General features: G+C 38.4%; 1 protein-coding gene and 1 long non-coding RNA gene across 6 annotated transcripts in view; one reads left to right on the top strand and one right to left on the bottom strand.

Moving 5' to 3' along the window:
* LOC137160218 (uncharacterized) overlaps positions 1-12,013 on the top strand; it is a 115,648-nt gene extending 103,635 nt beyond the window's left edge. The window contains exon 4 of the long non-coding RNA XR_010921812.1: positions 11,591-12,013. This is a non-coding gene — a long non-coding RNA (uncharacterized lncRNA). The remainder of the gene's footprint in view (positions 1-11,590) is intronic.
* The window catches only part of ANK2 (ankyrin 2), a 272,410-nt gene that overhangs the window by 57,401 nt on the left and 198,915 nt on the right, over positions 1-16,094 (bottom strand). For 4 of the 5 annotated variants that reach the window (XM_067558653.1, XM_067558655.1, XM_067558654.1 and 1 more), the window contains exons 27-30: positions 6,347-6,571; positions 3,233-3,387; positions 1,220-1,431; positions 545-749 (exon numbers count right to left, since the gene is read on the bottom strand). In XM_067558653.1, coding sequence (XP_067414754.1) covers positions 545-749; positions 1,220-1,431; positions 3,233-3,387; positions 6,347-6,571 — 797 coding nt within the window. Of the gene's footprint in view, positions 1-544; positions 750-1,219; positions 1,432-3,232; positions 3,388-4,526; positions 4,626-6,346; positions 6,572-16,094 lie in introns of all 5 variants that reach the window. The other variant, XM_067558657.1, reaches the window with a different exon arrangement.

Raw genomic sequence — 16,094 nt, 5'->3', positions numbered from 1 at the left:
CTTGGATCTTCCAGTGGTAGCGCTCCAAAGACGGCGGGCCAGTGGGCCTCCAAAGGGAGATGTGCTGCATCTTGCATTTTTGCCCCATTTGGGGAGACTTAAGCTCCCCTAGCCTCTTACACCCGCTACCCAGGCTGAGCACCCCCTATTTTTTTTTTTGGTGGGTGCTTGAGCCTCAGAGCACCACGAAGTTGACACCTATGGGGTTCCAAATTTGGCCCTAAACTCTTTGGGACACTGATTGTGTTTCCTTATGTGTCACGAATGTTGGACATCCTTCACCAGAATATGGTGCTCCATAAACAGAACTAAGGAAAAGCTAATGCATGGGCCTACATAGTAGGGATAAAAATATATAATACTTTTGTTGTTCTCACTAAGTTCCACTTAGTGGAATGAGTGCAGTTTATTTTCTCACACAGCCCCCAGCAAAGCTTTCACAGAGTTTTATGTCAATGTAATCGTTTTAATACATTTGACCAACACCATTTTTTGATTTCAGGATTCTGCATGCACATACAAAACTCTGGTGCACTAAGCCTACCTGTTATGCTGCATAGTAATCTTAAAGTTGGTGTTTCACCCCCATAACCATTCATCATGCCATCACTAGAGGCTTTGGGGACAGGAATTGTCATTGTGATTGGCTTGTGGAATTTCCTCCTCCTTGGCTCCAGGGTTACTATAGGGCTGAAGGTCGCCTTGTTCCCTAAAATCTTCTTTACAAGTTCATTGTGCATAGGTTGGGCCTTTCCAAAGTAAGAAGACAAAAAATAAACAAATATGGAAATGTAGTTTAGTGAAGATGTAAATGAATGTGTCTGACCACTGCCAGTGTTATACAGAAAGTCCTAATTAAATCCCACAACTCCTTTGTGAGCTATGTTAGTATTGTATAGCATAGTATCATCATGGCACAGAGAGGTCAAGTGACTTGCCCAAGATCCCATAATCAGTCAATGACAGAGTCAAGAATAAAACTCAAGAGACCTGACTGACTACTTTGCTCTAGCTTCTCGACCTCACTCTCTGTCCCACAATTTTTATTTTGCCGTGGGGAGCATGTTAGATAGCAGTGCGCAAATGGGGAGGTGATGTAATTGTTCAACTGTCTGCTTACTGTGCAATGTAGAAAAATGTATTGTTTTACCATGGGTCATGTCTCAAATGAAATGCCAATGAGGAAGGAGTAATAAGCCATGTCACTGTTTCTCTGTACCTGGAGGCCGACGCGAATTCGCTTAGTTAGCGCTCCCTCTGGGAAGACTGCCTGCACTTGTGGTACTACAGTGCTGCTAAGCACACCTCCCTCAGGTCCAATGAGGTTGCTGTCCTGTTTGATCCGGGACACCACTGCAAAGTACTGTGGGAAATCCCTGGTGATGATACGGCAGATACGCTTCTTTTCAAGTTCCTCTGGAGTGTCAAGTACTGAGTGAAAAATGAGTCACATTCACACAACAAGAATTTCAAAGAGACAACAAGCAATTTCCAAACAAGAAAAGCTATAAATACATAGCAATTAAAGGTGAAAAGCTTTAAAGAGCTTTGAAAGTTAAAGCAAAAACAGTAAAAGCCAGGATTGTAAGGGGGTGGGGAGGGGAAATTAGAGATGGTCCAAAACTAATTCAGAACCAGATGCTTATTTTCCTAAAACGTGGAAGAGGGGCCAGAAGGGGGGAGAGGTGGCCAACATATAGATCAAGAACTTTGGTTTGAGCCCATCTCTACGCTATGTATCTATTTGAAGGACAGAGATAACAATATCAGGAGCACAAAGCTCCAATCAGTTAGTTATTTAAGTATGTGTCTGACTTTAAGCACATAGGCAGGCCATTCAGTTCCAAAGTACTACTCACATGCTTAAAGTTAGGCACATACCACACTGAATCATGGCCTAAGCAAGCTTTTTAAAAACTAAAATTCATCCTTCAGGTACATCCCCGTTTCCAGCACAAAGCCCATCTCCAGGCCACAGATCATTGTCAGTGCCAGTATGCAGTTATTACAAGTTGCAAGAGCATCCAGGGTCCTTGAGCTCCTCTAAACAAGCAGCCATTCATAAAAGGTAATAAAATACAGAGCAGTGAAATATTTCCGAAGAAAGCTTTTAGTTTAGTATTGTGAAAAGGGTATCAAAAGGGAGTTAAATGTTGAGAAGTTTTATATAGAGAGATTACTTACAGTCACTGGAAGTTCTTTGAGATGTGTGGTCCCTATGTGTATTCTGCACGTGGGTATGAATGTGTGCCATGCACACCGGTCCAGATATTCTTACAAGCAGTCCATTTACTTGTGCTCATGATTGAGGGTATAAGAGCCAGTGTGGGGCAACACCTATCCAGTCCCTCCTCTTACTGCAAATCCCAAGAGGATCTGAAGCAGAGGGGACAGAGGATGGGAGGTGGAATACAGATAGGGATCACACATCTCGAAGAACCTCCAGTTACAGTAAGCAACCTCCAGTTTTTCTTTGAGTGCTGGTCCCTATGTGTATTCCACATATGGCTTATTGGCAGTGTTCAGACTGGAGGTGGGAGTAAGGAAGCCAGCGGCACAGATGCTTGCAGATCTCACTGCTATATCCACAGTAGAGGCGTAAATTGAGTAAGAGGAATAGGAGAGGCATCGACCTTTGCTGGCTCTTATACCCTCGGTCGATAGCACAAGGAAATCTACTGCACATGTTAGTGTGACCGTATAATAAGTGTGAAAAATCGAGAAAGGGGGTGGGGGTAATAGGTGCCTCTATAAGAAAGAGCCCCGAATATCGGGACTGTCCCTATAAAATCAGGACATCTGGTCACCCTAGAACACGTGCAGCCTACCGGACACTACTTGTAAGAATTTCTGGACTCGGGCGCATGTGGCACATATGTACCAACATGTAGAATTCACATAGGGACCAGCACTTGAAGAACTGCTCTTTCCCAGATAATACCAGATTCTTGCCCCTTTGTTGCTGCTAAATGTGCTAGGATTTCAACAATCATACACTGCCACCACCGCTGTGTGAACTAAGCATGATATGATGTTCCACTGTGATTCCAATGAAACATCAGAAGACACAGGCAACACAGGCCTCTGGAAAGGAGGGTCAGCAGTGAGGCAGTAAGTCAGAGAGGAGATAAACTAGGTCTTCCCCGTTATAGAAATAAAACAGGACAAAGGATCATTTTAATTTCTCTGTGGTCCTCCTAAACCCTCACCCCTCCCTTGCCCCACTGAGTACCTTCATCCATTCCATTGAGGATTTCATTCAGCTCATCCTCGGTATATTCACAGAAATGCTCCTTCCAGCTGTCCCCATTCTCACTGCGCAGGATTACCAGCTCTCTCTCTTTCCCACGCAGAGCCGCAAAATGGGGGATCTCCACAATCACAGGCCTGACACAGCAACACAGCAGATTAAATGTGTATGGGTGAGAGAGGAAGAAATAGAAGTAATAACTATCCATTCAGTCTGTTACAAAGAAACCTGGAATTCTACCCATTTCTCTGGCACAGTTGGTGCAGTCTTAAACAGCATATCATTGGGTCACTATTGAGTATCTTAGCTTTATACAGGGACCCAATATGTACTGTAGAACAGTTTAGATGTGCACACATCTCTTTACACCCTGCGGACAGCTCTCAGTAAGGAAGCAGTACTTTGAACAGAGAATTTAGAGTATATTTGCAAACAGACAAAATTAATACAACTCGTGCTCATTTTTGCTGTCACCACCATATGTGTTAACTTGTGTAATCTTATTTCAAAGAGAATCTACTACAGTATACATACACAGTGGGACAAATTCTGATCTGGTATACTAGTGAAAATCAAAATAATTCCACTGAAGTCAATAGACTTGAGTCGTCTCTTACTTATGCTGATTGTACACCGACATTAGTCTCGATTTCTACTAGTGTAGAGGAGAGAAGAATTTGCTTCATTATGAACACGTAAATATGTTTATGTGTATATATACGCTCCCATAACTCTGGCATTTTCTACACTCTGGAAGAAAATGTAAGCATACACGTATACATATACCTCATGAGTGCATAATCATATGGGCCATGATGTACTTGATTCATGTCATGCTATTTCATACTATGTTATATTATATCAAACATATAATACTATTACTAATAATATATATTACTATTGGTTTGGTAGCAATGGATGCAAAATAGATGCGCGTGCACGCACAGAAGATTATTTTTAGTGCCAGTCCAGGTTGCTTTGCTACAGACATCAAGCACATAACAGCTGGCACATTTTACAGCTAGGAAAATCTCATGCTAAAACAAAAATGAATGTCGCGGAACTTTAAGAAAAAGATACAAACATACCACCAAAACAAAAACCACAAACCACAAGGGTTGGAAAATGGTCCACTAAAGGTTAGATATACAAAATTTCAAATCATAGAAAGGGACAATGTCATGGGCACAAGGACATAAAAAAATAAATCATATTGCAGAAGGAGGAGAAGAATGGGGAGGCCAGCATCCATCAATTTGTTTTAAGTCTCTCCTACCCAAGGAATTTGGTCCCAGGAGGCCCCAGCTGAAGGATTCGGCTGACCAAGCTTTCTCCCTCATTAAGTGGGGGAGGAGCCGTAGGCAGATGAAGTTTACTGAGTACATCCAAAGCAGCAGTGAAAGAAAGAACATAAATATGCTTTATGTATTTTTTTTTCAGAACCCCAGTGCCACTGTCTGGACAAGAGAGTGGAATTAGGCCAACCACTGAATAAGGTTCTGCCCTAGTTGTGCCCCACTGGTGATAGAAATTAATGAAATGCTTCCATTAATGTCAATCAAAGTTTTGTCACTGAACTTAGTGGGAGCAGAATCCTGCCCTTAGGATGGATGTGTCAGTGCAGTACAGTAATATTTGTGTTGGCAGGCACAGTACATGATACCTGATTTCACTGCCAGGATGCCACCCAGAAAAATGCCCGTTGGTAGGGGATAAAACTATGAGGAGTGACACAAAACCTCTGACTAATGTGTCCATGTGTGTTGTTCAGATGAGTTTTTATTGAGATTCCTCGTTGAATGGAGGGACCATTTAAAAAAAATAAAAGGTACTGCATGTTAGTGTGAATGTAGGGAAGAGGGAGAGAAGATTAGACAAATACTGAATGTGACAGCAGAGGTGTTCTGTTGGTATTTTAGATTTGATTTTTTTAAGAACTGCCCTAGATTTGAAGAGAATGTCAAAGTAGTATTTAATTAGGCAGTTTTTCTGCGGGTGCATGTCAAACCTAGGAACACCCCATTTGTCATAGAAGAGGACTGGCCTCTAGCTTTATGTTCCCACTGTTTCAGAACTCTTTCTATTCCACTATTAAAGTACAGCAGCAATAAAATAATGGGAACAAGCATTGGATACTTTCCCCTTTCATATTCCATTCAATGTGTTTTTAAAAAACATCAAACCACATCCCACTCTTTCTCAAGCCCATTCCTCCAGATATAACTTCAGGTCTGCTAACTACCTTGACATGACTGGACTTAAATACAATTGATTTGTTTCAGAATGGATTTAAACTGTTGCTTTCATAACTTAATTCATCAGTTTCCAACTGAAGCCATTCATTCTATTGGAGGGGTTCCTTCAATTTTCCATTTTTGGATGCCACAGTTGATAAGGAGAGCAGCTGATAAAACAAACAAAAGTATGGAGAACTGCTGGTTTCAGCTGCAGATTGCTAAAACAAGCACAGCAGTAGTTGCAGTTCTGATCTTTCTATTGGGTATTGCAATATAGGACAAAATAAAGTGCTGGAGAATTCCTAGTTGTCCTATTGTTCGAACTTGCAATTTTAACCCCAGAAAAATCAAGGCTTGTGCTTCCCAGTTAATCCAAATTATTGGCAGCAGGCCTATAGACAAAACACAAGTTTCTAATATAAGGAGTTTTAACTTGTGTTGTATCTGCAGCAGGCTTTAAATCTGGTTTTAGATCAGTGCTGTGCTATGTGTTATTCATACCTTAACTGTGGATGATTTAAATACAGTATGAATGCCTAACTTTGATCACAAAGTGATTTTTGTTTTAATAGCACGGCACTGATTAATAAACGTATTCTAGGAAGCACACTAAACCTTAGTGTTCGTGCTTAAAAACATCCACGTTTTCAAAGGAAAAGGCATACAAGCTAAGTGAATTGCTGAGGGACTAATTGCTGATTTGCACTAGGGGGCCTATAACATTTTATGATCAATCATTACAATATGCTAAATAGACCTTTTTCAGTTTAAATCTTGAAGCAAGAGCCACCCCAGTGCAATTTACAAACAGATAGAAATATACCTATTGTTTTCATTTAAGCCAGACAGCAACTCTTACCCAAGAAACTGAGCACCAGAAGGTCCAACTTCAATCAGACGGCTGGCCAGACCTTCTCCTTCCACTATTGGAGGCATGGTGGCCAGTCTATGACGTTTGACCAACCGGCAGGTTACTCGTGTTGGGGCTGTGCATTTCCGAGGAGGAATAATGATTCTTAACCCATTGTGTCGGCAACCTCGCATGGCACCACCACGGGCATCCACCATGAAGCTAACCAGGAAGCTGAAAACAATAAAAGAATATTAGATATGTTGGAAAGCATACTAGCCAAAGGAAAATCACTTCAGTTATGTTCCAAGTGGTTTTCTTCCAAAGTGTAACAAACTATATACCTATGGCACTTTCTTAATACATTCAGTTAAAAAAACAAAACAACCCTCTCTTTTGTATATGTAGCAATAACTCATGCTATAATCACTGATGGTTCGCACTAGAAATATTTATCTTAAGAGCTTTTCATAGCACCCATCTCATTTTGCAATTCAACTGATGGTAGAAATATACCATATATAAGAACATAAGAACCGACATAATGGGTCAGACCAATGGTCCATCTAGCTCAGTATCTTGTCTTCCAACAGTATCCAAAGCCAGGTGCTTCAGAAGGAATGAATAGAACAGGTAATCATCAAGTGATCCATCCCTTGTTGCCAATATGGAGTCATAACCAAATACCACTATTTTATGCACATATTATATATTTTTCTCCAATGCTATCTGGCATATTTCTACCATTAATGTCATTGCAAAGTAAGATGGGCATGATACACATACATGTATAGTACACAATTTTAATATATATTATTAAAGGAAATGGCTTACTATGCAATAATATAAAGGCACTTCTGATTTTTTTTTTTAAGCTCAGCAAAAAAATGTTAGTAGTCTGATGTAACTAGAACCCCTAAAATTATATAATTAGCAGATTATGAGCCAAATTTTGTTCAGTAGTAAGCCGTTACAACTCCTATTAAAGTCAATGGGAGATGTACCTGTTTATATCAGGTATGAATGTCTCCCTATATCTGTAACATTTATCATTTTAAAATTTTTTCACTATTTGATATCATGACAAACTGACTAGAAAAAAGGAAAATAAATTTCAAGACTTCAATTCATTTTTTTAAATGAATATATTGATTTTTAACAAGCTAAACACTACTCCTTCCTAAATTTAAGGTGCCCACCTTTCTCCTTATCCTTTCCAAAGATAAAATAGGACAGGAGAAAATAAGGATGGGAAAGAGGCAAATAAAGTGGGATTCTTCTATTAAAATTATATCCTTATACAGAGAGAATGGCAAATAATCAAACTTCAGATAGGCTTACTGTCAATTAGGACAGTGTCCCAACTTATCTCTGTTATTTGTGCATATAAGATTAAAACAACTACAGAAAGATGTGGCGGTCTAAGCAGGTGGTGACCATTCTGTAGTGAGTTTATTGATAGATTTCTGCTTTTCTTTCTTACTGTACACAGCGTTAACATGTGCCTGTCGGATGCCCTACAATGGCAGGAAGCTCCCTCATGGCTCAAGATAAATTGCACTTATTTTTTCTTTTCTCCTATCTCTAGCCCAGTTTGTTCAATCTTGACTAGACAATGTGCTGACTTTGATAGTTTTACTGCAATCTGGGACATGGCTTAATTAAGCACGTTTCTGTGAAACAATCAAACCCCTAGAAAAAATGGCTACTTTAAATTTTATATTGTTCAGTTTCATGACTTATGATCACCTCCACCCTGGGCAAGATGGCTTGCTGCAATGAGAGTAGGAGACAGCAGGTGAGGTAGGTTAATACCAGGCCTACTTTTAGAGACTAAACTAGTCACTACATAGGGATTCACACAAATGTTAACCTCTGCAGTGAGAGACCTGCAATAAAAAAGTCTTACCATATGAGTGACAAATACAGATATTTTTCACTCTCAAGGTCACTCTATATTACAAACATTTGCATCCATTCATTATTACAACATTTACAATTCATTCCACATGCTGTTAAAACAGAACACCCAACACTCCGTGCAAGTCAAGTCATAAAAATGGATGAGAGGAAGGAGCCACAACTTGCCAATCAAAAGCACGCCATGCACCATGGATGCCATATGAAGAGACTTCCCACTCCTTCCCATACATGCAGTCTCCTATTCTACCACCATTCATATACCTCTAGGTTTTGTTTAGTGTAATACCCTATGGAGTACAACCATTATCTCATTCCTCAGGGGGCTGGTGTTTCTGTGGTTTTAACAAAAAAAACAAACAAACAAAAATGAAAGTGTTTACAGCTTTAATTCCTTATGGTTCATTTTTGAAGAAAAGAGTCCACCTACTTAAATTCATCCTAGATATATTTTAGAGCATATGACTATTAATAGGGATGAAAGAGGAACTCAAGGATGCTAGTTGCTCAGTTTTTACAATAATGCTGTGTGATTGGCTTTCCAAGTTAAAACAAAGCCCTTATCTGGAGGCAGTTTTTGCATCACCTTTGTAATAAATGGATGAAAGCATTTGTGACTTCTGTCTCTGAGAATCAGTCTAAGATTCAATGATGAAAGATGCTTTAGAAATGCATTTAACAACAGCCTAAATTCTGGGACGGCATAAGCAGTTCACAATCTGGTATTAATATTGTGAACTACAGAAACTACTACCACCATTATTAGCAGAGCTGGCTGAATTATTTGGTGCAAATAATTTACTGAATGAATTTTGGCATTTTTCATCAAGTAAACAAATCATTAACACAATTTTTCATTATTCAACATGTGCTAAGGTGGTCAACTAATAGTAAATGATAATGGAATGAACAATTTTTTTCTTGTCTTTCAGGGAATACTTTATTCCCAATTCAAATCTTTTCCTTAGAAACTAAGCAATTCATCTCACATTGTACATAAACATTACTGAGCATATTCTGACTACTACTGAAATAGAAATAGATAATAATTTCCATAAATAATTAATAATTCAACCATCCCTAATAAGGAGTATGGCATGGGACCCAATCCAGCAATACTTGCTACAAGTATCTGGGATCTGGTATTTTCATGGCTGGTACTCTCTTGTTAAGTGAATATTTCTAAGGTGTGAAAGTTTCCAGGTAAGCTAAAAAATGAGAAGTGAACTGAAATGATGATGCTTTCCCATGAAATAGACAGTGTATATACATATGAAGTAGCCCTTGAAGAGGCTATTTGTTTATACAACAAATCAGTGGTGTAGAAGTGAGTTTACAAGTAGGACCAATCTCTCTGTTTTTGAGAATTCTCATTTATACTGGTATTTTGCTGCATGTTCATAAGAGATATAGTAGCAGCTCATGTATTACATCCACTGGAACATCCCAGAGCTACTGTAGGTCAATTTAAAATTCCAGTGTGATATGTATCTCTAATGAGTGTCATAAGTCCAAAGTGCTAGCTATTTAACTTCAGGCCTTTTCAGCCGAAGACACCAAGGCATGAAGAAAACACTTGTCAGTCTTTGGTTTATTTAGGATATCTAGCAGCTGGAATAAATAAGAGGAAGATCCCAGGAATTTATTACTCAGGCCAGCTATTATCCTCAAAAACAGAAAATAGGTAAAGAAAGATACATCTGGGAGATGATATAAAGATAAGGAGAGTAAAGAAGGTCCAGTGTACTAGTGAATCATCCATCACTCACTGTAAAAGAACTACAGAAGAAAATGTATTTACAAAATCAGGGAGATTCACTCTGATAATGAAAAAGGTAGCAACACAATAAGAGACATGAAAAATAAATGTGGAATTGTAGTAGGCGTCTGCAACAGACTCCCAGGTCTGAAGGAGAATTATGACTAAAGACTCTTGGGGAAAGGATGGAAGACATTGAAACTAGTCAAAGTAGAATGGTGCATCTGTAAGGAACAAATACAATACAAATACCAGTCACCTGTTGGGTGACGAATTCAGCTAAACATAAATGTGACTGAGAATGAAGATAATAGGAAAACTTGGTGCCAGTGATCACCTTGATTCAACATGCTAAGAAACTGGTCACAGAATGCAGCTATACAAAGATACCAGAATTCAAGAATGTCAGTTCCAGAGAATTAGCAAGCCTACACAGCACAGAGGGAAAAATTTGTGTACGAGAGTGGAAGTGTGAAGCTTAATTGTGAAAGAAGGCTGGAGCCACCTAAATCATGTCATCTTTGAGGGTCAGCCCACTAAAATTTCTCTGAACAAGAAAACTACAAAAACCCAAAAGTATCTTATGCAGATTCATGAGTGACAGATTAAAGGTCAGAGGGAAAAAGGGTAATGAGAGAGGATTTACAGGGCTTGAGATGTGAAAGCATCCTCCATTCAGTTGTTCACCAACTCCTGCAATGCCATCCTGTTTACTTCTCCATTTTTTACCCATATGTTTAATTAGGTTTCTTAAAATATTTTGTAAACCAGTGGAATTGATTTTGCTCATTTTTAATGCTCAGCTCTGTTTAAAGCCAAGGAAACAATTCATAAACCATCTCCTGGATGATAATAGACTCTTTTTCTCTAGGCAAAATATTTACAAGTGTATCATGGTTTTCCTTAAATATATTCATTATATGAAATTTGTCAAACCATTTGTTTGGGCATTTCATTTTGTTAAGTTCTTTGGATTCTTCCCAAAGTTCTATGGCAGTGTTTGCCATTAAGATAATACAAAACCACTGCACTATTCCTATTCTATGACTGGATGATCCCCAAGTACTTAGGAGTGCTCGAGCACACATACATCCGTGTAAAATTAATTTTCCATGAATACCTATGCATCTCACTTAGAAATTCACTTTCTCGAATGTTTGTGCCGGGAAAACTCAAATGTTTATGGAAAGCGAACACAAATGGGCATGGCCAAAGTCAATGGGCTTTAAGATACGAATGAATTGTTGCTATTATTATATAGCAGGCAGCTGAACAAATAATTCTGGCAGTGACAGCTGGCAGGTAAGACCAGTAACAGGATCAATGGTGCCCCTTCCATTGTATGATTCTCTAGTCATGAAGACAAAGGTGTACAGAATCCACTGTACCTTTCTCCTCAGCATCATTTATGCTCCCTGTCACCCTAGGGTGGTGGTGGCTGTCTTGTTGGTGTGGAGGTAGTTGTTTTCTTCCTGTCCTCTTCCTGCCACAGAAGAGAAGTGCTATACATTCAGCCCAATGGTCAGCAACCTCCACATCTCTCTCTTTCCTGCCCTTCCCTTTCCTAAATCCAGAATGAAGAAATGGCCAGAGAAACCTTTCCTGGAAGAGGAGTTAGATGCCCTCTGCTGATGCCTGCCAAACACTGCAAAAAGTGGCTTAAAACTGGTCAGCCTAAGCAGAAGTCCCAATCCGTTACTACTACCTGCATTTCCCAGGAACCTTTGGCACAGGAAATGGAGAAAAGAGCAGGAAATAAACAAGAACACTGCGGGCTCTTAAGACTTGCAAGGAAACAATAAAGCAGAAGAAATTAATGCTATCCAAGAGTAATAAGAAAGCGATTTATAAATTATATGGGGGAAAGAAAGAAAAAAATGAGGCACCATAAGAAATGAGATATTGTTTTATGTTACTGTAATGCTTTTGAAACAATGTATTACTAAAATATCATAAAAGGACATGGAGAATTCAGAAGTAAAGATGACTTTTGTTAATACAGGTATTAATAAAATGCTTAATCCTGTTTTTCTTGAAGTTGATGACAAACATTCCACTGATTTTAATGGTGAAGAATCAGGCCTAAAAAGCAGGTATAGAAACACATGGTAAGTGAAATATATGCAAATCAGCAAGTGTGGATGATATTTCCATTTATTTCAGTAGAGCCAGGATTTCATCCTATATGGCTTAAGAGTTTTGAAGTCATGAAAAAATGAATTTACTAAATCACTGGTAAATAATTTTGAAAAAAATAAGCCAGGAGAACCAAGGAGGCAGCAGATGTATCTTAAAAGTCATATGTGGTACCAGTCTTCTAAAAATGGAAATAAAATAAGCAACCCTAACAATTACATCCAATAAGGCTGTCTACCCTGAGTATGATAATGGAAAAAACTCAGTAACCTCCTTATAATAATCATAAGCAATTATGGATTTGGTAAAAACAAAGGCACGGGGGTTGAGCAAAAACAAATCATGAAGGAAAATTAATTGCTTTTAAAACTCTTATTACAAACTAGTGGGTGAAGCTATAAAGTAGTAATTTTAGTAATGTATTCAATGTTCTGCATCACAAAACTTTTACATAAACGTCAAGCAGTGTCATACATGAGCAGCATCATACTGACTAAACATTTTCTAAAGGATTAAAAATAAGTTAATGATCAGTGACAATGTATTGAGTTGAAGGATGCTGCTGCAGGGATGATGCTTAATTTAACCATTTAATCTAATATTTTATTAATGATCTAGAAGGATGAGAAAACAGCACATTATTTACATTCACAAATGATTCTAGATTGGGAGGTGATTCAAACATCAGTAAAGACATGAGAATAAAATAAGGGTTAAGATTACGAGCAGGAAATAACGTTAGATAAATGCAATCTAATTATCAATGTATCTATGGAAGAGTAATCTGAAACTGATATTGAATAGGAAGGAGGAACCTGGAAAGCTGTACATCAAAGGAGATCCTGATAGAGGACAGCTAATTAGGTATGACCAAATAAAAAGCCCTTGCAATTTTAGATACATGCATGGATCATTTCACAATCTAAAGCATTAATAGATCCTTACTGCATGATTCCAGTGAGATCATACCTAAAATATTATGCAGTTCTGACACCTGGTAGTAGAGATGGGCTAGAGTCCTAAGTTTTGTGGTGGGCAGTGGTATCAAAATCTGGATCAAACATAAAACTCACATTTTGTAATTACTCTCTCTCACTTTGCATAAGGGCATCCCAATTCCAAATGTGTAAATTTTGAAAGGAGTTGGGTCAAAATTCATACCCAAACCTGAATTTGTGGCTGGGGCCCATGTCTACTCAGTACCATAGATATCTTGCAAAATTAAAGGGAAATCAGAGAATACCTGGAGAGATTGATTTATGGAGAAAGATCAAAAGAACTAAATTAATTTACACAAACTGATAAATAAAAAAGATATAATAGACATCTATAGGCATTTTAAGGGTGTAAAAACACCGAAGGAGAGATATTGGGGTGGTATTCGGAGGTGTAGCTAGGGGAATGGGATGAAACTGAATGGCGTCAAGTTAAATACAAACAGGAGAGAAATTTCTAATAGTGAAGACTCTTTCAGAAAGATGTCTCTCGAGTGAATGATGGGAATGCCTTCTTTTGAGCCATTAAAACTACAGTAGACAAAACACTGAAAGAAACATACCTGTATTGACAGGGCAATGGACTAGATGAATCTTTTCTAGCTTTACATCTCTATGTATATCTAAAAAATTCTGTCACACACCATGTATTAAAGGTCCCTCCTGTAATAAATGCATCTCAGGGAAATGTACTTCTTAAGTATAGGCAGATGTATTTGGTTTATTGGAATGATGTTCTAGTTAAACTTCAGTTCAGTCCTGATCCAAGATGGCTGCAATTCAGGAGTTAAAGCAATTAAGTCAAAATGTGTGTGTCAAGGGTGACTGCATTAGCAAGAAGATAAACTTTCCTGGGGGTAGGGATGGGCAACTTTTGAATAAGTTTCATTTTCTGGCAAGGTTTTAAAGAAAAAGCTGAAAATGAAGCTTGGCAAAGGTAGGATATTACCATAAAGTTTATATAGTTTTGCAGGATTGAATCAACCAGTGCAGTTACTAAGATGTGCTTCCTAGAGTTTAGGATTAATCATACTTGCAAGCAAACTTCAAGTGTCTATTATGGCCCAAATGAGAGTGAAAAGGAAGTTTCAGGGCAAGATAGTGAACCTCACTTTTTTAAGGGGAATTATAGTTTTATCAGAAGATAAAAAGAAAAGCAATTAGAGGGATTAAAAAGCAAACACTCTTCAGGAAATATGGTGTAATATGTATGAGGAGGTTAAGACATACTGTTGTGGCAAGAACGGTTATAGGTGAAACCAGCCATTATCCATTCTATTTAATGGGTCAAATTCAGCCCACTGACATCAGTGGAGTTGCCCTCACTTACATGGGGGTCAAATTGCTAAATTTTGTCCACTATGCAGGCCCTAATTGGCTGGAACTATATTTGGGAGGAGTTGATATGCGAGGTGCATGAAGGCCATAAGGATAATTTTATACGCTTCATGGTGGTAGGTCATTGTATTGTGTAAATACAGCATTCAAGCTTTATGGCCAGTTTTCCTAAAGGGCCTCAAGGCATCCTCTATCTTTGTGCATGCAACTTTGCACACACCTCTTTCAAACACTATCACTCATGTAAGCATGTGATAGAATTTACATACACAAATGTATGGGAATAATGGGATTTCTGCATGTAAATTCTGTCCTCTGCCTGCAAACTGCACTTGAAAAATGCTCAAATAATTGTCTATGCATATAAAATTATGTGAATACAAATGTAGGCCAAGATTTTATAATCAAATGTTTATATAGTGATTTAAATGTGAGGAAGAGATAGTTTACAGTTATATAAGGCCTTTCATTCCAAAGGATCCTATAGCAATTCACAACTATATACATATTACCCCACTGAAATTCAACTACATCTGGGGTGGAAGCAACAGTGGGAGGGCAGTCATTTTGACTAAGCCCATGACAGCAACCCTGTCACTCTTACAAGATGTCTCCAAAGCTTTCCACACAAAGCAGACCAAATCTTTATGAGCTAGGGGTTTGGGATTTTTTAATGGTAAGCGTCATATACAATACATGGCACTCAACTTACCTATCTTTGAAAGATGAAGAGTTAAAATGTGGTTCCAATGAATCTTTGTATTGTGAACTTTCTGCAGTGACACTAAGGGTTTGTCCACATGAACATTTAGTCTCAGCAAGCTGGGGGTTGAATCTACCCTGCACTGGCCTGCTACACAAGAACTACCCATGTGGATCCTGCTGAGGTGCACTTACAATTTCAAAGCAAGGTAGGTCAAAACACACTAAGGAACTGTTAATGTTCATTAACTGGTCTGCATGGACAGTTAGAAAATGGCAGGCTAGTGTGGGGCAGATTCACAGCCTAGCTTGCTGCATGTTAAACGATCATGTGAACAAGACCTAAGTTATTTCTTGGTAGGACAAGAAACTATTTAAAATACAGCAGAGAAATAAAAAAGGAAATAAAGAATGGATAGATCTATATTGGGCGGAAGATAAGACATGATTTTTGTGCTTTGCTAAGTGTCATTGTTTTGTAAACTACTTTGCAAAGAGTTACAGTCTCTTCAGATAGCAACGAATACCAGATGGCTAGGACTCCGCTGCAAATCTCCGTCTGTAGAACCATTTGAACAGCCATGCAAACACAGCTCCATGAAGAGTCTTTCTAAAAAAGGCTGTGGTTAATGTTATCAAATAAAAACTGAAAATGCAATAGCAATACACCCTGCTTAGACAGTCAGTTCAGATATGATTATTCAGTTGAGTTAGTAAGGCACATGCTTCTTATCATATAGCAGGAAACAATTATAACAGTCATCACTGAACTATATCTACCACAGACACACTTAGGTACTCTTCTATCTAAGTCAGCTTAACTAATATATAAGAAACAGGAAAACAAGGAGATAGCAGCATTCAGAGTTAGTCAGAATGTGGAAAAAAGTAGGAACAAACAATTTTA

The sequence above is a fragment of the Emydura macquarii genome, unplaced genomic scaffold (assembly GCF_026122565.2).
Source record: "Emydura macquarii macquarii isolate MOO-44397 ecotype Brisbane River unplaced genomic scaffold, CSIRO-AGI_Emac_v2 contig_2171, whole genome shotgun sequence".
NCBI lineage: Eukaryota > Metazoa > Chordata > Testudines > Chelidae > Emydura > Emydura macquarii.
This window is presented reverse-complemented; position numbering and strand designations above follow the sequence as displayed.